The sequence below is a fragment of the Calidris pugnax genome, unplaced genomic scaffold (genome assembly GCF_001431845.1).
Source record: "Calidris pugnax isolate Ruff unplaced genomic scaffold, ASM143184v1 scaffold17, whole genome shotgun sequence".
NCBI lineage: Eukaryota > Metazoa > Chordata > Aves > Charadriiformes > Scolopacidae > Calidris > Calidris pugnax.
In genome coordinates, this window is record NW_015090794.1 from 13,011,678 (window position 1) to 13,035,973 (window position 24,296).

At 64.5% G+C, this 24,296-nt stretch overlaps 2 protein-coding genes across 2 annotated transcripts in view; one reads left to right on the forward strand and one right to left on the reverse strand.

Moving 5' to 3' along the window:
- Nucleotides 1-24,106, reverse strand: part of LOC106884891 (coronin-7-like) — a 50,590-nt gene extending 26,484 nt beyond the window's left edge. Inside the window, exons 1-9 of the mRNA XM_014936630.1 lie at nucleotides 23,983-24,106; nucleotides 21,092-21,188; nucleotides 20,736-20,810; nucleotides 19,077-19,147; nucleotides 18,529-18,712; nucleotides 17,833-17,909; nucleotides 15,124-15,174; nucleotides 5,984-6,070; nucleotides 5,661-5,743 (exon numbers count right to left, since the gene is read on the reverse strand). Of these exons, the coding sequence (XP_014792116.1) occupies nucleotides 5,661-5,743; nucleotides 5,984-6,070; nucleotides 15,124-15,174; nucleotides 17,833-17,909; nucleotides 18,529-18,712; nucleotides 19,077-19,147; nucleotides 20,736-20,810; nucleotides 21,092-21,188; nucleotides 23,983-24,042 (785 nt within the window). The 5' untranslated portion in view covers nucleotides 24,043-24,106. The remainder of the gene's footprint in view (nucleotides 1-5,660; nucleotides 5,744-5,983; nucleotides 6,071-15,123; nucleotides 15,175-17,832; nucleotides 17,910-18,528; nucleotides 18,713-19,076; nucleotides 19,148-20,735; nucleotides 20,811-21,091; nucleotides 21,189-23,982) is intronic.
- The window catches only part of DNAJA3 (DnaJ heat shock protein family (Hsp40) member A3), a 15,071-nt gene continuing 14,815 nt past the window's right edge, over nucleotides 24,041-24,296 (forward strand). The window contains exons 1-2 of the mRNA XM_014936221.1: nucleotides 24,041-24,064; nucleotides 24,109-24,274. Of these exons, the coding sequence (XP_014791707.1) occupies nucleotides 24,041-24,064; nucleotides 24,109-24,274 (190 nt within the window). The remainder of the gene's footprint in view (nucleotides 24,065-24,108; nucleotides 24,275-24,296) is intronic.

The following is a 24,296-nucleotide window of genomic DNA, read 5'->3' on the forward strand; positions in this document are numbered from 1 at the left end:
CTTCCGGCAGGGCTGGCTCCCATTAGGGCCGGCGCAGCGGCAGGAGGGGCCCCTCGCCGGCGCGGGCGGGTCGGTGCGATGGCCACGCTCGCCCGCTCAAAGGGCCCATTGTGGTTCCTCTCCCCACAGATTTTTCAAATTAACATCCCAAATTCCTCCGAAAATTGCTGCTGTGTAAATATTTTCACTGCGAGCTTTGTATATTTTCCAGCCCCGCCAGGAGGAGAGAAGAAATGTCCCCGGCGGAGCTGCGGCCTCACGCCGGGACGGACGCCGCCGCAGCCCCCCCGAGCCCGCCCGGGCGCAGGGTCGGCCCCTGCGTGTCCCCTCACTGTCACCGGGCTGCCAGGGACCCTCCAGCCCCCTCCCTCCTGGCCCCTCGCTTTCCCTCCTGCTGCTTGGCTTCAGCCTTGCCCTTCCCCCTAACAAAGCTATTTTCCCCGCTGGAGGTTTGCAGGGGACCCCCCGCCACGTGCCAAGTGGGTGCTGGGGACCCCCTGGGCAAGGTCCTGTTGCTCCTGGGGGACTTCCAGCAGCTCTGAAGTGACTGCAGCTAGGTTGGTGATGCCACCCTGGCTGCCCTGGCACAAAGTGGGGGCTCGGCTTTGGCAGGTGCCACGCAGCCAGGATGCCCAGACCCAAGGATTTTGGTGCCAGCCGGGAGGTGGGGAAGGGGCCGGGCTGCAGCCGACGGTGGCCACGCGAGGAAGGGGTTGGAGGAGCAGGAGGGGACAATGGGGCTTGGCTTCAGCGTGGAGATGATGTGGCCAGGGCAGGGCTTGGCACCCGTGGGGCTTGGCGACCCCCCTGACACCCACATCAGTGCCCAGGCGGCTCCACAGGAGCTCGGCAGTGCCCAAAATGTGCCCCTCCAGCCCCCGAGCCCCTGTGGCTTCCCAAACCCCAGCACAAAAGTCCCCTTGGCCGCTGCCAGCCCTGACGCGCGCCACATCGTGCGGTGCTGCTAATTCCTCCAAGCTGAATCAGCGCCGGGGAAGGATTGCAAAACCCCCTGAAATGACCCCATATAAAATAATAATAATAATAAAAAAAAAACCCCAAACCCATATCCCTCTCGCTGTACGATCCAGCGGGGCTGGTCACCGAGAGCCCCGGCCAGAAGCCACCGGGCAGGATGGGGGGGCTCGGCGGGGAGCCACAACGGGAGGAGCCGCCGGCTTCACCGGGGCAAGTCACGGGGGCAGCACCCTGATGGCCGCAAGCCTGGGGGGCTGAGGCCTCCAGAGAACCATCCCTGGCCCCACGGAAACCAAAGCTGGGTCCCCTGGGTCCCCCAGGTCCCCACGGCCAGAGCAGAGCCCCGGGGGGACACGCTGCCTCGGTGCCGGGGGTCCCCCATCCCCGTTCCCCTGGGGTGAGGGCAGGCATGTGCCCGTCCCGCTGCCCCATGGCGCTGCCAGGAAAAGGTTGTGAAGAGGCCGAAATCCCTCCGGCTTCCTGGAAAGCCAGGGAGGCCGGGCCGGGGAGCGTGGGTCGGCCATGGAGGCAGCGGTGGGCCGAGGCCCTGGCCCATCTGGGAGCCATTTCGGCGCTGCCGCCACCCGAGCTATTTTTACACGGTGTAATTAGCGGGGCAGGCGACACAGGGCCGCACCGGCATTAACCCCTTCGTGCTGCCACCCGACAGCATCTCGCCCCATAGGGATGGGTCCCACTGTTGGGGGTACCTGATGGGGTGGCTTCTCCCCGTGTCCGGGGTGGCAGCCAAGTGGGAGCAGCTCCTTGCCCACTGATGGAGAGCAGCTGCCAACCCAGGCACCCGTGGAAAGAGGGGTGTGCAGGGGGACGGGGATGGGGACAGGGATGGACTTGTCCTGCTCAGGGCTCTGCCACCGAGACCTGACCACTGGGGTGGGCGTCAAAACTCCCCAAAACATCCCCCACGACCCAAAAGGGTTGCTAAATTGCTAAATCTCAGGATAAAGTGTGCACAGGGCACCGGGGGCAGGCGGGATGGGAGCAGGACTGGCCACCGAGGTCCCAGCTGGTGACCAGGGAGAGGTGGCAGGGTGATGATGGGGACATGTGCCTTGGTGGCATCGTGTGCCTTGGTGCACAGGAGGGTTGGAGCCAGGAGATGCCAGGGTTGTGTCCCCACCAGGCTCAGCTGCAGGCTTTGGCTGATGGGGGGGGTTTGAGGTGGCTGCTGGGGGCTGAGCACCCCTGGGCAGCATTCCTGGTCCCCACCACATCCTGCTCCAGCCCTGGGGGAGCCAAACAGCCCCAAATCCCTCCGTGAAATCCTGCCGTGCCCCGCCATGGGCAGGTCCTGGCTCTGGCACCTCCCAGCTCTGGTGGACTTTGCTCGGTGACGGGTGGTGGGGACCCGACCGTCCCCATCTCTCATCCCCGTGGGGACCTGCCCAGCACCACCACACGCCGTGGGGACACGGCTCCTTTGCAGATCCCATCACCCTGAGCCATGGGGCAGGAGGCTGCCCGATCCCCTGCCCAGCGAGCAGACGCCCCCAGCCTCCCCAGGGACATTTTTGGGGACACCAAAAGATGCGGCGACACAAAAGAGCTGCTGTTCCTGCTGTCCCCGGTGCAGTGATGACACCGTCCCCGGGCAGTGCCGTGCCGGGCGCCGGGCGTGCGGCAACGGGGTCTGGTCGGTGACCCCGAGTGGGAGCCGGTAACCCAACCCCACCGGTGCTGGTTACAATTTAGGGCAACAATAACCTATTGAGGCCCCTTCCTGGCTCCTGCCCTGCTGCTCCTTGATCTAATTAAAGGGGGCCGGGGGGGGCGGGGGAGGAAAGACAAAACCCGAGTCGAAGGGACTGGCGGGTACCCGAAGGGCAGCACATTGAGGACCATGGCACGGAGAATGGCTGAGGCCACCCACGCCTTCTGCCACCATCTTCCTTGGGGGTCCAGACATCGGCGTGGTGGGGGGGGGTGTCAGTTCCAGAGCATGGCCCCAGCACAGCCAGGGTGCTTCAAAAAGGAGGTTTACACGGTCACAAAGATCTCGCCTGCTCAAGGTTTGGGATGGGAGACCCCCAAACCACACTTGCTGATGTGGGGGTGAATGGGGCCAGTGCCCCCCCACACTCTCTACCCTGTTCTTCTGTGGATGCTGGGCAGGGGTACAGCCCCCCCCCGCCACCCCGGGGGGTTCAGTGTGGCTGGGGGTGACCCCCACTTAGGGGCACACTGTGGCCCCAGGGCACTCGGGATGCACGGTGCCGGCTCGGCGGGCACAGGGCTCTGCGGTGGGACGCGGTGGGGACGTGGGCTCCCCATCCTGCCGCCCCGGCGTCAGTAATGAATGGTATGAGTTTCCTGCCCGCCCACTGATTGCTTCCTCAAAGAGCCTCAACGAGGAGCTGCTGCTGCTGCTGCTGCTCCCTCTGCACGGCTCATGGCATGGCCGGCACCGTTCTGCTGCCAGAGGGTCCCACGCCGGGCACCCACAGCCACGCTGGCGAGCCACAACGGCCTCCGCCATCCCCGGGGGTGCTGCACCGCCGTCCCTACAGCAGCACTGAGCCCGACCCACTGCCCTGTTTGATCACTGCCTCTGGGGGGGACACAGTGACCCCCCAAACCGTCCACCCCCGTGCCCTAGCCACGGCTCCGGGGCTCCCGAGCATCGCATCCCGCCGGCCCCCGCTCGGCACCTCTGCCGGGAGCCAGCCCCAAATCCCCCTCCGCCATTTGTCATCCCCGCCAGATTTACAGCAGGGAGCGGTTGGGGCTGGAACTGCCTAAAAAAAGCACCTCCCCCTCCTTGGCAGCTCCCCCCGGCATGGGGAGGTGGGGGGGGGAGAGGGGAGGGGGGGGTCCTCGCTCGCCCCCACCACCCCCAGCCCCTCTCCCTATCGCCACGCAGCCCGGCAGAGCCCCGGCGTGACGCGCAGGCAGCGCCCGACAGCCGCATTCCTGGCGGCCGATAAACCCGGCAGCCAAAATAACTCCAGCCTGCGCGGAGGGGGCTGAGCCCAGCCCGGCGTCTGCATCCAATTTAGCCGGGCTGGCTTGCCCCGGCGGGGAGGCCCATGCGCTCAGGGTGCGAGAGGCAGCAGGATTTGGGGTAACCCCCTGGATTCTCCACCAACAGCAATAAGAGACCCCAAAGTGTCCCCCTGCTGTGTGCCTTGGCCTCCCTTGGGAGTGTTCACTCTGGTCACTAATGATGGCTGGTCACTGAGGCTGGACATGGCAGAGCTGGGGAGGAGGAAAGCTGGGACCCACTCACCCCGGGAGCTCACAGGAGGGCAAGGGATGCTCCATCAGCCCCCTCGCGTGCTCCCAGTGGGGCTGCACCCCTGGCCGTCGTGCCAGCAGCTCCCCACCATGCCCATGGCCAATCTTCTCCCCTTCTGTCAGTCCTGGCTGTCACCAGCACTGGATTGGAGCTGACACCTCGGCTCGGGGGATGCCAGCAGGGTGGCCACTGAGGGATGCTCCACTAGCCCCTCCGCCTGCTCCCAGTGGGGCTGCACCCCTGGCCGTCGTGCCAGCAGCTCCCCACCATGCCCATGGCCAATCTTCTCCCCTTCTGTCAGTCCTGGCTGTCACCAGCACTGGATTGGAGCTGACACCTCGGCTCGGGGGATGCCAGCAGGGTGGCCACGGGCTCTCTCACCATCATGGCTCACTGAGCTCTGTGCCAGAGGCCCCATATTGGCACCAAGCAGTTGCCCATCACCTCGGGGATGCCAGCAGGGTGGCCATCTCACCATCACGGCTCACTCAGCTCTGTGCCATATTGGCACCAAGCAGTTGCCCATCACCCAGCCCACTCCAGCACCCTGGCCTCCATGGAGCCAGCCCAGAGTGTGGGGAGGGTCCCTGCGTCCCTGTGCTCTGCCAGCAGCTCCGGGGAGAGCCAGGGGCTTCCAGCACAGCCCGGCAAGAACCCTCCCCAAAACCCCCATCATCCTGGTGGGATGAAGTCACTGCCTTCTCCTCCCGGTTCCTGCACGGTGACGCCAGCCGGCTCGCTGGGTGGCGTGGGAGAGGCCAGGCCGGGTCCAACCATCCGGGTCCACCACCGGTTCCTCACCTTGGCGGTGCCCCGCAGACAGGAGACGGCTCCATCGCGCCTTGACGAGGGGCACTGACCCCTTACGGCCACAAAAGCTCCTCTTCCGCTCCCCCAAGGGACGCCCAGGGAGCAGGGCTCTGCCGCTGGCCCGGCCACGGCTGGCTGGGCAGCCACCGCGGCACCGTGGCACAAAGCACCGCGGCCCCACCGCGGGCAGGGGGTCGGGGATGAGCCGCTCCGGTACGTGGGCAGCGCCAAAAGGATTCACTCGCCCGTGCCAGTCCCAGTGCATGCGCCCACCCGGCTAGCGGCCACCTCAGACAGTGCCGGTGCTGTCCCCAGCAGTGCCACCACCCACCCACCACAGTGTTGTGGAGCAGCCATCCCACCCCAGTGCCACCCGTGCCATCTCCAGCACTGACACCACCCTCCCATCCCACCCAAATGGTGCTCAGGACATGGCCACACCGTCCCCCACCTTGTCCCCAGCTTTGTGGCCAAGCACTGCCAGTGCCAAGAGCTCTCTGCCACCTCCTGCTCCGCCACCGCGCTCCCCGTGGGTCTCTGACCATGGCGTCCCCACCATGCCACCTCATGTCCTCACCACCCATCCTCCCACCCCGCGGCGAGTCCCTGTCCTTACCCGGGCGAGGTGTCCACTGCCACGGTGAGCATCGCCCCGCTGAACCGCCGTGTGTCCCACAGCTTCACCTCCCTCTCCCGCATCTGCAGGGGCACAGACACGGTGTTGGTGGGCACCAGGGCTGGCCCTATGGCACCACCTCCCTTGCCAGCCAGCCTCCCTCCGTCCCCAGAAAGGGCCAGGTCTCCTGGTGAGGGGACCTCCTGCTTTCACAGGGGACAGGCCACCCCAAAAAGCACCTGTGGCCCCAGCACAGCAGTCACAGGGAGGGGGGCTGGGACGTGCCAGGAGTGCCAGGGCCACCTTCCTGGCGAGGACCGTACCTGGCTGAACCCGATGGAGATGAGGCAATCGCTGGAGCCCATCCAGAGCAGCCGGGAGTCCTTGTTGTGCTCGTGTCCCGGGACGCTCTGCAAAGCACGGGAGACACGGCCGTCAGTGTCACCGCCGGCAGCACCGTGCACGCCGCGGGGGACGCCTGCTTCACCGGCCGTGAGCCGCCCCCGGGGCTGAGCACGGGGAGCTGAGCGCTGGCTCCCGGCCCTGCTGCGAGATGCCCAGGGTGACAGTGCAGTGGGGACAGCCCGCAAGCGGTGACAGTCCTGAGCCCCCACCCTGTGCCGGCGTGGTTGCTGTGTGGAGCGGCTCCTGATGAGGAGCGGAGGGTGGCAGCAGGTAACATGAGCGTGAGGGGACATGGGATGGCTCCCTGCCCCTCCGGGGCTCTCCCCACGCCTGGCAAGGGGGCTCGGGGGCCGGCGTGCCGTGAGGAAGCTGCTCCATGGTGCCAGGCATGAGAAGAAGCTTGGCCACGGCCATGGCCGGGATCACAGGGACTTACTTCCCCGGCTGCATCCCTGGGCTCTCGATCCGTGCCCGATCCCGGCTGCAGGAGCTGGGTGCCCGCCGTGTGTCCAGATGCTACCGAAACACCGACACCAAACTGAGCTCGGCCACGCTCCCCACACCCCTCTAACCCCCTGCAGCCCCACTCTGCCTGTCCCCTGGGGTCTCTGAGGGGCTGGCACCCCCCCAAGCCCACACCGCCACCTCGTCCTGCCCACCGTCCCCAGACTGGTGTGTCCCCCGCCAGCCCCGGTGCCGCTCTGCCGAGGACGGAAGGGGACGTGTTACCACGGGGCCGGTGGTGGCCGCCTGCTGGCTCCCATGTGGCCCCCAGATGGGTCCTGCGGTTCCTGGCATCCCAGCGGGAGCCGGCAGCCAGCGCTCGCCCCACGGCGCAGGCAGCGCTTGCAGCCCCCCTCGCTCTCGTTTACCGAGCGTCAATAAAAGACTGCTAACGATTTCAGAGCTGGCATGGAAAAGCAGAGGGTCCTGCCAAAGCTCAACCCGGCACGGCGCTTCCGGCACCTCCGTGCAGGGCAGGGAAGAGCCGGAGTGGGGGGCAGGAGAGATGGGGTGGGCAAAGGAGGCTGCCCACCTCTGCAGCACCCACATGGTGACCCGTGAGCTGCGTCCCCCTCGGTGTGAGCACCGTGCATCACTGGCCACGACGGCACTGTGACCGCCAGCCAGGCTCTGCCACCGCGGCGAGGGCACACGGAGGTGCCATATCTCCCACCCCCACCACCAGAAAAGCCCCACGGGGAGCAGCCTCCCCGGCTCCTGGCCCCAGCGGGATGCCTGTTCTCCGGAGAGACCCGTAGCCGGGGCGGGAGAAGGCACACGGTGCCAAGCTCGTCCTCCCCCCTGGCTCCGGCTCGCCAGCCTCCTTGCCAGCACAAACACGGCGCTCGCCAGCCAGCGCGGCTCGCTTGGAAGAGGCAGCGCTGGCCAAGCCGAGCCCGGCGCTCCCAGCCGCGGCGGCAGGATGTGGGGCAGGAGGGGCCCGTCCCCCGCCTCCCAACACGCTGGCACCGGAGCCGGCTCCTGCGGGGGGAGAAGGGCCTGGAGAATGGAACACATCCCGGGATCGGTGCCGAGAGGGATGGAAACCCCGGGAGCCGGGGCCAGCCCGCTCATCGGCCGGGAGAGCGCTTCTGCACCTGAGCCGTGCGGCTGCGGCAGCCAAAAACTCAACAGCTGGAGATTCAATAGCCAACCACGCCAACTCCGTTGCCTCCCGCGCACCCCCTGGTCCCCCACACCATCCAGCATGGCACCTGAGAGACGGCGGTGGGTGACAGCCCCCCGGGGCGGGCGGCAGGGCTGGCAGAGGGCAGGGCGATGCCGCCCCCAGCCCGTGTTGTGCCGGCTGCGGCGCAGGGCCATGTTTTCTGCATTAGTTCCATCCCGGCTGAGCAGTACGTATGGCAGCAAGTATGTGGGGAGGCCGGGGCCGGGGTGGTGGCTCAGCCACCCGGCTCTGCAGATGTTGCCAGAGGTGAGCGTGCGGGGCCCCATGTCCTCTCCCCCAGTGTCTTGGCAGGGGTGGGGTGGTGTGACCTGGCAACAACGGTGGACACCAGTGTGGCTTGGTAGGTGGAGAGCCCCAGGGGCAGCCGTGGGGCTGCTGTGGGTCCCTGGAGCTGGCAGAGACCCTGGCACCCAGCCTGAGTTGACGCTGGGACCCGCACGCCGTGTCCCTCCCCGGCTGCAGGTCCCCAGGGATGGGCATCCCTCCTGAGCTGCTCGTCCCCCAGGCAGGCTGAGAGGAGCCCACCAGCCCCAGGCTGGCACACGGGGAGCTGAGGAGGCCTCCCAGCTCCCCCTCCATGCCAGCACCACGGCAGCCCAGCCTCCTCCAGCTCATTGTGTGGGTCCAGCCCAGCTGGTTTTAGGCAGCCCAGGCTGGGGGGAGCTTGTGCTCCCTCCTTGGAGCCGGATCGGCTGCACAGGGAGGCTTTCTTGGGATTGTTCCTCTCCCTCTCTCAACCCATCCCTCCCAGCAGAGGCGGGGGTTCCGTGCCGGTACGCACGGGGGTCCCCAGCCCTGCCCCCTGTGCAGTCCCAGAGCCCACCGCTGCGGGCTGCCGGGGGGCTGCGGGGGGCCAGCGGCGGGGAGCAGGGCCGGCGTGTCGGATGCAGCTGTTGGCAGCGATGGTGCGGCGGGTCCCGGCGAGCTGGTAACAGCTGCCCGCGGGGAGCGACCGCCTTCGGCTGCCTGGGAGAGCCCCACACAAAGCAAAGGCTGCTCCGGCGCCGGGGTGATCCCCGGGGTGATCCCTGCCTCCGCGGGGAGCGTCACCCCCAGCAGGGATGCAGCGCAGGGAGAGACAGAGCCCAGGGCTGGGAGGCTGGATAGATGGGGGGGGGTCACAGCTCTGCCCTTGGCAGAGGCTCCGTGGCTGGCAGGGGCCAGGACAGCTCAGCCCTGCCCGTGCCTGTGGCTGGCAGAGCGTGGGCACGGCCAGCAGACCGCAAACATCTGACCCCCGTGGGAAGCAGCTCCAGCGGAGGGACCTGCGTGGGCACAGAAGGCATCAGAGCCAGGCTGAGACACCCCTTTGCCAGCGGGTGCCAGGGCAGGAGGGTTCCCCTCTAGGCTCTGGGGACAGACTCCTCCTCCCCGTACCTAAAGGAGGGGTCCATGCACACGGGGAAAGCTGTGGCTCTCTCCAAACCCCACGAGGCAGCAGAGAGCAGAAGGAGGAACGGCTTCCTGGGGAGCTGAGGGGTTAACCACAGCGCTGCATCCTCCTCCTCCCGGCACAAGAATGTGATCTCCCCCAGTTGCCAAATCCTGGTTACTCCAGAGGTGGCCAGGAGAGCAGAGCAGCCTCTCCCAGGCCAGCCCCGCTCCTGGTCTCTGCCCAGAGCTCGGGGACACCCTGAGTTGTGTCCTGCCAGCTGGGGACTGCAGGGAGCCCAGACACCACATATGGTGGCCGCCGTGCTCTGGAAGCCATCACGCTGCCAGCGCTGCCCCAGCCCCCTGCTGGGTGTGGGGAGGGAGAGGGGTGAGCCCCCTCCTGCCCATGCCACCTCCCTGATCCCACCAGCATCACCATGGTCCCCCTGCCCATGGGGAGCTGAGGAGGCTCTGCCTTTCCCACCCCGCTGCCAGCACAGTCCACCGCCTCCGTCTAGCCCCTCCTGCCCTTGGCTAGGCCAAGGCAACCTCCCTGAGGATGCCACTGGCCCAGCAAGGGCAGGAAGGCGAGCCAGCTCCCACCGGGACATCCCCCACGGCTATGGAAGCTCCCATCTCCGCACGGATGCTCAGGCATGGGGCTGGGATTCTTCTTGCAGCCACTGGCCCCGCAAGCCCTGCGACGAGGCTGTTCCTAAATCCCCCAAACACCTTGACTACGAGGCTGCCAGGAGCCCCATTGGGCAACAAGCCGGGGTGGGGGGACTCCCAAAATGCCATGTCAGAGCCCCAGCCCCGACCTGCACCCTGCCGAGCCGGTGAGGGAAGGGCATCCAGGTGAGGGTGAGCCAGTGCCCCCCAAACGTCCGCACCCCTCGTGATGCTGCCGGCTCATCCCGAATCCTCCTCGACTTCCCCATGTCTGCCATACCAAGCGGCATTCCTGGGAAGGACGGCCGAGGGGGAAGCAGAGCAGAGGAAATATAAACAGTCCCGTGCAGCTACGCTGGGGAACAGAAGCATGAGAGCGCCGAGCGCGCGGTGCTATAAATAGGCAGCCCAGAGCCAGGCCAACTTTTTCAAAGCTTCCCACGGTCTCCTTGGGAATGTGGGATGCTGCGGACCTTCCCCCAGCCCGGAGGAAGCCGCTGCCGAGGCTGGGAGTCAGGTACCCCCGGGGTGACCCCAGCGTGGGATACCGCGCTGATGGGGTGGAGGGGAGGAAGGGTAAAAGTCTCTCTATGTCCTGATGCGCCTTCCCCCAGTGAGCGGTTCTGGGCTGACGGCCGGATCCTGGGCAGAGGTGACACGTTGGGGTCCTTGCTATGGGCATGGTCAACCCAGCCTGGTCTGGGGGACCAGCATGGTCCTGCCCCACACCAGGGTATGTTGGGCACTGAGCTCTGCCCCCAGGTCCTGGGCTGACAGCCGGATCCTGGGCAGAGGTGACACATTGGGGTCCGTGGGGTCCTTGCTACAGGCATGGTCAACCCAGCCTGGATGTCCCCCTTGCCATAGCATCACCCTGCCACCACGGCCATGCCGCCCATAAAGACCCTCTCCCACCATGGCAAGGGGTTGATGAGGCCCATGGGATGGTGGCCACGTCTGGGAGAGGGACTGGAATCCCTCTCCCATCCCTGAGACCATGGGCAGAGGTGTGACTCCCTGGTCTAGGGGGCCAGCATGGTCCTGCCCCACACCAGGGTATGTTGGGCACTGAGCTCTGCCCCCAGCGTGGCCCACGAGGTAGGGGGGGACAAACCCACGGTGGGGACAAACCCCCAGGGACACCCTGCCAGCTGTCCCCAGCTGCCCTCAGCCCTGGTCCCGCTCATTAAAGCTCCAGCTCATTAAAACGTGAGCAGGACCTGAGACCATGGGCAGAGGTGTGACTCCCTGGTCTGGGGGACCAGCATGGTCCTGCCCCACACCAGGGTATGTTGGGCACTGAGCTCTGCCCCCAGGTCCTGGGCTGACAGCCGGATCCTGGGCAGAGGTGACACGTTGGGGTCCGTGGGGTCCTTGCTACAGGCATGGTCAACCCAGCCTGGATGTCCCCCTCGCCACAGCATCGCCCTGCCACCATGGCCATGCCGCCCATAAAGACCCTCTCCCACCATGGCAAGGGGTTGATGAGGCCCATGGGATGGTGGCCACGTCTGGGAGAGGGACTGGAATCCCTCTCCCATCCCTGAGACCATGGGCAGAGGTGTGACTCCCTGGTCTAGGGGGCCAGCATGGTCCTGCCCCACACCAGGGTATGTTGGGCACTGAGCTCTGCCCCCAGCGTGGCCCACGAGGTAGGGGGGGACAAACCCACGGTGGGGACAAACCCCCAGGGACACCCTGCCAGCTGTCCCCAGCTGCCCTCAGCCCTGGTCCCGCTCATTAAAGCTCCAGCTCATTAAAACGTGAGCAGGACCTTGCTCTGGCCAGGGGTGTGCACGGCCGTTCCCTCGCCCCCGGTCCTGCCCCAACGCCGGCGGGGGAAGAAGTTTCTCATGAGAATGAAGCCAGCTCCTCTCCGTCCCACACAGGCCACGCTCGGTGGCAGCGGTGGCCCCGCAGCCCGGCACCGGCGGTGCCTGCCGCACTCAGTAATGGGAGCCAGGTGCTGGCCAGATGCTCGCAGGCCCCCACTCGAGTGTGCCAGGGCAGGATGTGGCCACCGGCTCCACACGCCGCTGGCCCAGAGTGATGCTGTGTCTGGCAGACGTCGCTCTGCCACCCCAAACCAGGGCACGGGCTCACGTGGGGCCACGCTGCGTGGGACAGTCCCCCCATCCATGGTAGCAGCTTTCTGCCCCCCTGAGCCACCTCCTTTGCTCCAGCAGCACCTCTAAGTGGTTTTTTTGGGGGGGAAGGGGGGGTTGCACACTCCTGTCAGTAAATATTTTTGAGGATGCACCCCCAGCAGATGCATATTAATTAATATTTAAATGATATGCACTTACAGCTGAAGGTCTAAGATTTTTTCTCTGCCCCCACAGATTGCTGTGGGCACCCTGCTTTGCAGAGCACTGCTTTAGAGGATGGGCAAGACCCCATCCCGCTGTGCAGGCAGGGCACTGTGTGCCCACCTTGTCCCTGCAAGCCCTGGGGATCCAGAGCTTGCCCGCACCCAAAGGAGAAGGTGGCTGGGGGTAGGGGCAAGCAGAGATGCCACCTTAGTAGCCCATGTTGCACCCAAATCACTGCCCTGCGCTGCTCATGGTGACCCACCTCGGGCATTAGCTGGGGTATGGGTACACTCCGGGTGCTCTGACCCCCTGCTCTGTCCCCCCACACCCGAAGGTCCACGGCTGGTGCAGGATGGAGCCCAAGGGCACGACGCAGGGGTGGTGAGATGGCCGTTTTGTGGGGTTTTCCCAGACATTGGGGGGTGGGAGGGGAGAAGCGCTGAGCCACGAGCCACGGCAGAGCCAAAGCCAGGAGGGAGAGGATGTGACTCGTTTCCAGGGAGAGGGTCAAGGCGAGGAGGGTGACCACCAGCACCCGTGGGAGGGGAGGCAGGGCTGTGGCCGGGGCAGCGTGGCCTTGGGAGGGGATGAGGCAGAGGATGGGACTCAGGGAAACACTCCAGAGGGACGGCGGCACTCGGACGCGGACCCAGACTCGGCCAGGCACATGGAAGCACCATAGCAGGACCTGCTGCAGCAGGGTCATCTCCACTGCCAGCTTGGGGTCCCTGAGGAGCAATGGGGTGCAAGCACAGCCCTAATACTAGCAGAGGGGCTGCTGCAGCTCCCTGTTCCAGCCTAGATGCAGCCACCAGGGGCTGGGAGTTCAGCAGGATGAGGCTACTGCTCTCCCAAGGGAAATCAGGGCCTTGGGCAGGCAGCGGGCACCCTGCGGGGTCAGCCAGGCCCTGGCCACGCCGCTCTCGCTGCGTCACAGGCTCCTGCCCGTTGTTGGGACATGCTCAAAATAGCTGCCACGGCCGTAACCGGGAATGGGGGGGGTCAGGCCCTCACCGGGGCACGACTGTGGGGCACAGGCAGCCTGCCAGTCACCCTCCTCACCCTCATCCATCCTCAGTCCCCAGCCCTGTCTGCTGCATCCCCGAGAGCATCAGGCATCACAGAACGGTGGTGGAGACCCCTCCTCCCCGAGGCTCTTATTTTAGCTCCTTCTCATCCTTTTCCCCGGCTCTAAAAAAAGGAACGGTTTAATGAGGCAGGCTTGGCAAATTAAGAAAACCAGCCGGAGGAGCAGCCCTCCGCCGAGGCTGGCTCCGGCATCGCGTGCCGCAGCGGGGTGAGCCGGCGGCGGTGCTGAGCCCGAGCCCTTCGCCTGCTGCAGAGGAAACCCAGCCCGCGGCGCCGCAGGGGCCAGCCCAGCTGGAAAACTCATCACACCGCTCACCTCTGCAAAAAAAAATATAATAATATAATAAAATAAACCACCACAACCCAGGCGACTTCAAAGCCAGGAGCTTGAAAGGTGCTGGCACTGCACAGGCAGCCCCGGCATCACCTGGTTTCGTAACCGCGCTGGCCCCAGGGAGAGAAGGAGCTTTTCCAAATAACCTGGCCCTCCAGCAACCGGGGAAAAAAAAAAAAAAAGGAAAAAAAAAACCAAAACACAAAACAACAAAACACAGGAGTGTTATTCCTCTTGGCTAAGCAAGCCCTGTGCAAACTTCTAGAGGATTTATGGCATTTTAAAGTTTTCCCCTTCAGCACGGTACTTCTCTAAGACTAAACATCTTCATCCACTCTGGGCCGGCCGGGGTTAGGGCTGCAGCACGGCAGTGCTCAGCCGCGGCAGCGAAGGTGAATATTTCTCTTGGCAAAGCCCGAGAGCACCGGCCCCGGGCTGGATCAGACGGCAGGGGAGGGAAGCGAGCTGCCTGCTTTGAACAGCCACCATCACTCACACGTTATTTTTAATAGCTCAGCGAGACGGAGTCCACCCTCCCCAGGAGACTTGGCTCGAGCCCATGGAGCTCGCAGCTTTGCCGAAACGCCGTTATAGAAGCCAACAGGTCTGGCAGGGGGAGAAGGGGGGGGCAGGCGAGGTGGGGAGCAGCACCCGAGGTCGCTGGAGGATGGGTGCAGGATGGATTTGGGAGCAGAGACCGGTACCTTCCAGCCACGCCGAGTGGCACCCAGAGCAGGAAAGTGTCACTTGAGGGCTGGGAGCACTTTGCCCTGGCTCGCTTGCATGTGTAACCACTGGGTTTTTACTTAATATATTGTATTATTGTATTTATAAGGCTGCAAGAAGGATCAGAGCACCCACACAAAGCACCCAGGGGCGCTACAGGAGGTCAGCACCTGGGGTCACACCATGCCTGAGCCCAGCCATTGGAGGCCACTGGCTTCCTGAGCCCAGCCCACAGGCACGCACACACCGGCAGCAGGAGAGGCACAAGGAGCAGCAGAGCCATCTCACCCTGCTCTCCACTGCATCCTTCCCCTCCCAAAGCCTTCCAGCAGCAAGGGCCGGCGGCCGCTGGCAGCCAGAGCCCCCCCAAGCCACAGGAAACCTCTAATAAGAGGCTGTTTAAACTCGACGTCAAGGCTTAAGTCCTCTACTTATTTCCTAATCGCTGTTATTTGCTGAGCTGTGCGGATCCAGCCGCCCAGCCCTCACCCTTGGCAGGTCCTCCTCCCCGAGAGCCTTTCGCCCAGCTCCCGCAGAGCCGGGGAGCCCACAGCTCTCGTGCCCACGTGGCTCCGGGTCACTGACCACAGGTAGCCAGCCCTGGCAGCAGCTTGCCAACGCACTGGGAGAGCTTGCCATCCCCAGCAACAGGGCAGGGGTCCCCCGTGCCAAACCCCACCGGGGCCGAGGAGGAGGCTGCCCGTTCCCCCTGCCCTCAGTCCACACCGTTGTGCTGTCTCTCCCAAGCTGTCCCAGGGGTAGGACAGTTTGGGGCACTAAGCCCACCCCACGGCACCCCGGTCAGGCAGGACTGATGCCACCACGTCACCCAGTAAGTACACCCTGGAGGGACAGTACCTGGGAGGCAGCCGGGCTGGCTCGGGGGTCAAAGATCCGCAGTTTCTTGTCCTGTTGAGATAAAAAGAAAACAGAGGAGGGTTAAGGACCCCGGGGCCAGCGGGATGTCAGGCCGTGTCAGGCAGAAGGCTGGAGCAAGCAGGCCCCCTCCTTCCTGCCCATCACTCTCCTGCCTGTGGTGTCTGTCCCTGTGGATGGCTTGCACAGTGTCCTCCAGGTCCTGCTCCACATCACAGGGGGGGGCACACACCCCCAGAACCTCCACAGCCTCACCAGGACCCCCACACCCTCAAAAATGCTCCCGGAGAAGCAGGGAGACTCTAATGTAGAGCCAGGGCTGCAGCCCAACCTCTGGGATGCCATCTTGCCTGCACTCCCCAGCATCCTGTGGGCTGGGGAGTGAGCTTTCTCCTGCCCAGCACCCCATGAACAAACCGGGAATGGAGTGCCCTTCAGAAAGGGCTGACGGGGGCGCAGAGGCAGCAGAGAGGTGCCCTGGTGCCAGCCTTGCTGCCAAGGTGCTATCTGGGGTGCGCACACTGTGGTGGCTAGACCCACATGGCACAGCATGGCAACGCTGCCTGGGGGCTGACCCACACCCCATGGCATAGCTCAGGTCACAGAATCATGGAATGGTTCGGATAGGAAGGGACCTGAAAACCCATCCAGTTCAAACCCCCCTGCCCTGGGCAGGGACACCTCCCACCACACCACATTGCTCCAAGCCCCCTCCAACCTGCCCTTGAACCCCTCCAGGGATGGGGCAGCCACAGCTTCTCAGGGCAACCCGGGCCAGGCTCTCCCCACCCTCAAACCAAACAAGTTCTTCCCCACAGCTCAGCTCCATCTCCCCTCTTTCAGGGTCAAACCCTTCCCCCTCCTCCTAGGGCTCCCCTCCCTCATCCAGAGTCCCTCCCCAGCTTTCCTGGAGCTCCCCCATTGAGAGACAGGAAGGGGCTCCAAGGTCTCCCCAGAGCCTCCTCTTCTCCAGGCTGAACCCCCTCAGCTCTCAGCCTGTCTTCCCAGCAGAGGGGCTCATTTCTTTACTTACTGTAAGTAGCACACATCTTATTTCATGACTACCCTTAGGCTATCATCTTCCACCTCCCTCCACCCTCAATTCAAAATATCCCATTTAATGCCCAAATAATTTCAGGACTTCTATATTATATGTTTCTGGCCTCCTCTTCATCTTCCCACTTGGTACCAGTGGAAGAGAATGGGGGGGATTTACTGGCATGGCACGGAATCATGGAATTGTCAGAGTTGGAAGGGACCCTCTTGAGATCATCCGGTCCAACTCCCCGGCCAAAGCAGGGTTGCCCAGAGCACATCACTCAGGGTGACATCCAGGTGGGTCTTGAAGATCTCCAAAGAAGGGGACTCCACCATCTCCACTCCAGCCTGTTCCAGGGCTCTGCCACCCTCACCCCAAAGAAGTTCTTCCTCATATTTGAGTGGAACTTCCCCTGTTCCAGCTTGTGCCCGTTGCCCCTTGTCCTGTCACTGGGAGCCACTGGAAAGAGTCCATCTCCATCCTCCTTCAACCCACCCTTTAGATACTTGTCAGCATTAATAAGGTCTCCCCTCAGCCTTCTCTTCTCCAGGCTAAAGAGCCCCAGCTCTCTCAGCCTTTTCTCACTGGGATTAGAGCATCTCCCTCTCAGTAGAGGGAGATGCTCTAATCCCTTAATCATCTTTGTTGCCCTACGCTGGACTCTCTCCAGCAGTTCCCTGTCTCTCTTGAACTGAGGAGCCCAGAACTGGACGCCGGATTCCAGCTGTGGCCTCCCCAGTGCAGAGCAGAGGGGGAGAATGACCTCCCTGCACCTACTGGCCACACTCTTCCCTACTCAGCCCAGGATCCCATTGGCCCTCTTGGCCACAAGGGCACATTGCTGGCTCATGGACAGTTTGCTCTCCTCCAGGACCCCCAGATCCTTCTCCTCAGAAGTGCTTTCCAGCAGGTCTATCCCTAACCTATACAGATGCCTGGCATTCTGTGTCCTTCTTGTGCTGAGGACTCCAAAACCTGCTCGCTTGGCACAGGGCTCCCACCGCTTGCTTAACCCCACTCCGTCTGTGTGCTTGGCCTGGCCTCCAGGCTCCACCTGGGGTGCATCTGCTTGCTCAGCCTCCCCCCTTGGCTGCCGGCTCGCTCAGCCTGCAGGCTCAGCTGGGCTTGTGGGCTTGGTTCTCCTCACCCAGCCTCCATGCACGGCCTGGAGGCCCGGCGGCTCGCTTGGCCTGCACACCTAGCCTCCATGCTGGGCTTGGGTGCTTAGCACAGAGGGGAGACTGCGCTCTCCAGCCCTAGGCTCGCTCGGCATGGATGCCCGCCTGCTCGCGTGGCCTGCTCCCTCAGCTGGTGGGCACGCTTGGCCTGGGAGCCTGCCCGCTCAGCCGCCATATGGGGCCTGCCCACTTGGCCTACCCGCCTGCTCGGCCGCCATGCGAGGCCTGCCCGCCCTCTCGGCCTGCCCGCTTGGCCGCCATTGCGCACAACCCACGCTCTTGGCGTGTCCGGCATGGCCCGGGAGGCGAGCAGCAGGCGCCATCTAGTGCTCCCGTCCTCCTCGGCTCTGGGCGCCGCTCGCTCACCCCCATTTCTGCCCTTTTCTCCCCAAAGCAGGGTCACCACGGCCAGCCTGGCCCCGCCATGCTGTGCCACGCCATGCCGCAGGGAGGTCGCCCATGCGAGCCGCTCACCTTGCAGGAGGTGCCAAGGAGGCGGCCATCTGGCTTCCAGGCCAGGCTCTGGAGCTGGTCCCCGTGGGAGTCCAGGGCTGTGGGAGGAAAGCAGGGTCAGGAGCGGGATCAGGCAGGGCTTCTCCCACAGGCAGGAGCCATCGCTCTCCAACTGTGGGCATTGGAGCACTTCCCAGGGAAAATGGCCTTTCCCCAGGCCGGTAGAAGCCAAAGCAGGGGCCGGGACCCACCGTGTTCATCCAGGGAGCATCCCTGTGCCGATGGCAGCTCGATCCGAGGGGCAGGAGGCCTGGGAAAGCCAAGGGGTGCTTATACCCCTAAGCTACCACTCAGTCTCCTCTCCCCATGGGGTTAGCTGAGGTCTGGGCAAGGCTGGCCAGCAACAGCCCATGGCACCCACCTCTACCCACACTCTGGGACACGCAGGGAGAGGGACCTGTCATCCCAGGGGATCCCCAGAAAAGCTGCTACAGACACCCTGGGCAGCACAGGAGCCTTTTACACCTCCACCTCAGAGAGTAGGGGAGCCCATGGACACATAAAAGGGGGTGCAGTGTTCCCTGCCCAAAAAGCCACCCGTGCTGCCTGTTCGGTGACACCAAGGTCCAGGTTTGAGCCCATTGCTTGAGCCTAGGCCACCAGTATGGTGGAGATACACGGCACGGGTGGGAGTTAGGTGGGAATGGCCATGCCTACCTGTCAGTGGCTGCTGCTGCCCTGCATCCCAGACAGTGACTCTCTTCCCCGCACCGCTGGCCAGGACGCCGTCCGCCGTGGGGTGGAACTGCAGCATGTCCACCGGGCCCTCCCCGGGCCCCAGGGTCAGCCCTGCACCACTGGGCATGTCCTGGCTGCTCTCAGGCAGGCGCCACACCTTCACCTGCAGCCCCAGAGAGAAAGGGGTCAGTCCCCAGGCAAGCAAGCAGGACCTGGCTGGGTGGTGGCAGTGCTTGACTTGGGCTTGCTGCTTTTTGGCCCCTGAGGGCACCAGCTGACCCCTCGTCACAGCTCGGTGGGATCAGAGCTGTGGGCATCCCAGGTGGGGGAGGGCTGACACTATCTGCACTGTCCCCCACAACCTGGGGACATCCCACATTGCTCCCCAAGGCTGGCACCCTCCCACCCCACGCCCCTCTTATTCCCATCCCTCCATCTCCCATCTCCTTCAGGCTCTACAGTGAAATCCCAGGGACATGCTGAGTGACACGGTGTGCCCCCTAAGACCCCTGGCACCGAGCACTCACCGTCTCATCGGCAGAGCCCGTAGCCAGCAGGAGCTGATCGAAGGGCGAGAAGTCAAAGTCTGTAACCACATCTGGAAAGAGAAAGGCAGAGGTTGGTCCTCACCAGACCCCTGCAGACACCATGTCTGCCCACCTTCACTCTTCCCCAGCCTTTTCATACACACATGTGCAGGCAGGGGTGGGCAGCAGGGGTCAGATCCAGACCCACCGAGGCATTTGGGAGCAGCTCAGCTCTGCTGTGAGAGCCTGAGCCCCTCCACGCTGTCCATCGGGGTCTTGCAGCCCTTGGGTGGGGGACAGGAGCCCCAAAGGGCAGCACCGCACAATGGCATCTCCCCGTCTACCCCACCACCACCCAGTTTTGGCTCTGATTTCAGGATGGACATCCCCAGCAGGCACAGGGAGAAGCACAAGGGCGTCTGTGCCGGCCTGGACGCCGGCGAGCGGGACCATGCTGGTAACAAGGTCCCCTTTGTAACACCCCAGCTCGGCGTGCTGGCAGCAGGGATGCTCCGCGCCGCTCCGGCGGCGGATCCCCATGGGAGAAAAGCTGGCACTGTCACCAGCAGCCCCTCGGATGCGTTTGGCATGCTCGGGAAAGTAGGTCACCGTGTACTTTTCTGCTTCCAGGAGGCTGCAGAGAGACAGGCCCAGGAGGCACGAAAAGCGAGCAGCATTTGCTGCCTTTGCCCCAGGAGGAGAGAAGAAAAAATAAATAAAAAAATCCCTTCCCTGCTCTGGAGGCGTTGCTCTGGCATGGCCGGCTTCAAAGGGCTCCTGCTACATCTCATTAAGAAGCCATTAATGTTGTGCTGGCTCCCCGTGCACCCCTCCAGCGCTCCCCGGGGAGCGGCGGAGCTCACGGTGCAGCTCTCCGTGCCCGTCCCTGCCAAGGCACGGCACACGGGAAGGCGGTGGCACTGGGGCCAGCTCCCAACTGGCTGCTCTGGTGCAATTTTTTGGGGAAATGGGGAGTCGGTGCTCCCCGCCCAGGCTGGTGCTGCTGCTCCAACACTGGGAGAGGGATACCCCGGGCTCCCCAACACTCCTCCCGTGCCCAGGCAGGAGGCAGAGCCATGCTTCTCCACCAGTAGCGATGGTGCCAGCTGCCTCTTCCCCTGCGGCACTCGCTCTGCTCAGGGCAACGAAGCCACCGGTCCAGCCTGTTCCTGCCGTCACTGGAGCTGGGTACACCCACAGTGATGCCATCCCCAGCTCCTCTGCCAGCCCGGCACTGGGTGTACTGGGAATTTCAGGGCGTGCAATGAGTAACATGGGGAGGGTGCACTAGAGGAACAGCGTCAGCAAGAGCTACATGCCCAGAGCTCGCTGCAGCTCGAGAGATGAAGGGACGTGGATCAGTTTGGCTCCTTCGCAGAAGCCCAGCCTGGCAGAGTGGTCAGCGTGGCTGCAGCCAGCTTGTGGCCCACGCACCAGCGAGACTCCTCAGGGTCACCCTGCCCATGGGTGATGGTCTCTGGGGACTCCAGCCACTCCCCCAGCCCCTCACCTGGGAAAGAGAGAGCCTGACACGGCATCCTGGGCTGGGACTCAGCACCTCACACAGCCCACACAGGGCCAAAAGCCTCCTGTGGAGGTGGGAGGTGGTACCCGACTCCTACAGAGCATGGCAGAGGCAGGGGACATGTCCTAGCTCACCTGAGTGGCAGCAGAGCTGAGACACGGTCCTCTTGCCTCCATCCTCGCACTCCAGCGGCACGATGCCCAGCACTCCTGCAGGAGAGGACACAGGAACAGGTCACCAGCCTGCCCATCGCCCATACGATGCTCCCAGAACTGTCCCCCCCAGCCCCCAACCAGGGATATGGTGGGACCACCCAGCTTTGCAATGCAAGCCAAGAGGCACAGGACTGTCAGCACCTCTGAGGGACCTCAGGGAGAGCCCCCTCCACTCACCCTCATGCCTCCTGGGGTGCATGGGGGCCACCCAGCCCCACAGGGACCACAGGGGCACATCCATCCCACATCCCAGCACCCTTTCCCATGTGCCTCACCTGCCGACTCGGCATTGAAGGCGATCCAGCGGCAGCTGGCCTTCACGTGGTTGCCACAGGATGCCACGGAGCCCGCTCGGATACCCCCGATCCAGGCCTGGGATAGAGAAGGAAAATCCCCATCAGGAGATGCTTCGGAGGGGCCCAACACCGCAGGAGACAACAAAGCATCGGTACAGCACCACTAGAGACCCTCAGCCCTGACAGAGCCCCCCCAGTGACGGACATGGCACTACCTGGAGGCCACTGACACCAACAGGTCACTTTTGCAGGGCTCTGCTCTCTGGGAGGGACAGGACAACATGGCTGCTCACGCTCCTGGCATAAAAGTGCAGCCCCTCACCAGTGCTGGGGGCTTTGGGGCCAGTTTTGCTGGGAACGGGAGACAGGAGCAGCTCATCTCTGCCCAAAACCGTCCCAGCCCTGGGCTCTCCCATGCTGTGAAGGGCTCGGAGGTCTTTGCAATAAACTGATGTCACCCTGCGCCAGCCAGACCCACTCCAGGTGACACAGACACCCGACCTCAAGTGGCCACCAGGATCAAGAGCTCCCTGGCACACCCAGGGCCAAGTCCAACCCTCAAGCAGGGTGTTTTATGGCTGTCACCATGCCTGTGCCACCACCAGCATGGCAGAGAGCTGCCCCGTGTCCCCAGAGCAGGGCAGAGAGCTGCGCACGCAGCCCCAAAAACACCGAGCCCCGTGTTTCCTCTCCTTGCAGGGCTTCCTTTTGAGGCCTGACAGAGAGCAGCAGTTCCTGCAGCACTTCCTCTGGTCCTTGTCACAACAGCCAGCTCAGTGGCAGACCTGTTAACCCTTCTTCTGCTGAAGGGAGGCTCTTCTCCCTGCACCCAGCGGGTGGGACTGGGGGCTGCAGCGGGGATGGGGAACCAGTCTGGAGCCTGACTAAGACCCAGGAGGAAGCATCCTGCCATCTGTGCTGGTCCCTCGGTGAGGGGGGTCACTGGTTCACATCTGTCCCCCCCCTGTCACCCTGCACTGGTCCCTCGGCGAGGGGGGTCACTGGTTCACATCTGTCCCCCAGCATCCGGGGGTACCACGCAGGACCCCTGCAGCGAGGTTTTGCAGAGGGACAGCTGAGCTGGTCCATCGCATGGATGCGGGAGCCCTCGGGGATGCGATCCTTCCCGCAGCGTGCCAGGGCGGCCGGTAAAGCATATGGCACCGTCCTGGCTACGGCCCCAAAAGGAAGCGCGAGCTTTCGGGGCGATTCTGCCAGCAGAGCGCCCTGGGGGACGCTGCCTCAGATGTGATCCTTCATGTTTACACTGTGCTTCCTGATCTGGCCAGGTCAAGTGTCCACCTCCGTAAACAAGCCGGTCTGCTCGGCCGGGGACACAGCACGTTCCTGCTGTGACACCTGAGATGGGTTCGGAGAGGAGACATCCACCTCCCACCTCCTCCCCGCTTCCCGGGGACACGTTTCACACCTGGATGGGAAATGTCACCTCCCGTGTGCCGAGCCCGGTGCTGGCATTCAGAGGCAGAGCAGATGCCTCCCTGCACACCGGGGTGAGGACACACTGTCCCTCAGTGTCCCCAACGACGCTGGGATGCTCAAGGCCAGGCACCATGGCAGGGGCCACCATGTCCCCTCCTACGTTTGAAGCTCAGGGGGGGATGTTTCAGGTCTCTGTCAGGTCTGCGAGTGCAGGACAGGCCGGCCTGGCCAGGAAGGGACAGGGAAGAAGACCGCTGATGTCCAAGGGCTGGGAGACAAACATTTTGGTGGCCCTGGGGGCCCCCAAATTCTTTTTGGAGGCAAGAAGATGCAAAGATTTTTTAGCAGCATCACTCACCCATCCCAAGCATTTTCTGGCCACGGGGCTGCTGCTAAAGGGTACTGACTCCCCACACCTGCATGCCACCATGACTGGTGACCAGAGCAGCCTGTGCCACGCAACTGGTCCACGCTGTCCCATCCCCACGTGGGACCATCCCCAGCAGGCACCCTGCTGTAGCCATGCCAGCTCCCCTCCGCCCCACTGGGAGCTACCCGGGCAGGGGACATCCTTCTCCACCATGGCAGAGTGGCAGCAGCCTCGCTCATAGCCATGGTGCCGTGGAGGTGCCAAGCGTGTCCAGCTTGGGAAGCCCCTGGAAGGGCTACGTGTCCTGACAACGCTCCCCAACGTGGCTCACCCAGCACAAGCCGAGATGGATCACGACACTCGGCGTGGTTGGGGCTGATGATCCATGGGGAATAACGTGGGATTCATGGGCCAGAGCTGGGCACCCCCTGGCTCGGTGCTGCCTAGTGAGACCCACCAGACCCGCCTGGCCTCGGTGGCACCGAGCTCCGCAGCTGGCGGGGAGGGTGTCGGGGCTCAGCGCCGTCCCATGGGGCCTCAGCGCTTCCCCTTTGCCTGCGGAAGCGGGGTGGCTGGAGCGGGGGGCCCAGCATTTCATGCTCGGGGTGCACGTTTCCCTGCCTGGCCCCGGGCAAGTCGGTGCTGCCCGGGATGTGCCGGCACCAAACCGAGCCGGGGGGCAACCGTCCGTGCCAGCCAGGGCCCGGCTCCCGGCCACCACGGGGATGGGTACCCCAAGCCGGTGGCACCAGAGCTGCTCATGGGCAGGGGGGCTGCACCACCCCGGGAGAGGGTCCCCCCCCGACACCCGTGGATGGTGGGAGGCGAGGAGGAGCCGCTGCACCGGGAGCGGGCACCAACACCGGGGGTGGGGACCGGGAACCGGGTGGAGGGGACCGGGAACCGGGGGTCTAGGGACGTGGACTCGCTCTACCGACGGTGCCACGGCAGCCGGACCCGGGGCCCCGGCATCCCGGGGTCGCCCCGTCGCTGCCGCGGGGCTGGTCCCGCTCCGCTCCGGTCCTGCCCCAGCCCCCCCCCCCCGCGCCGCAGCACTCACCTCCCTGCGGGGCAGCCGGGCCTCGGTATGTCGGAACTTGGACGCCTTGAAGCGGTTCATGGTGCTCCGGTGGCACCGAGCCGCTCCGCCAACACCGGGCACGCCCCGGGACGCGCCCTCGCTTAGCCCCGCCCCCCCGGCGATGGACACGCCCCCCCCCTCCGGTGTCCCCGGGCTGTCCCCAGCGCAGGGACGTGCCCCGGCACGGTGAGCGGGGCAGAGACCCCCACACACACCCCGCTATCACGGGGGCACCCCGGGACCCTCCGCGCAGCCTCCGGGCTGACCCCCGGTACCGGCGACGCTGCGGGGTC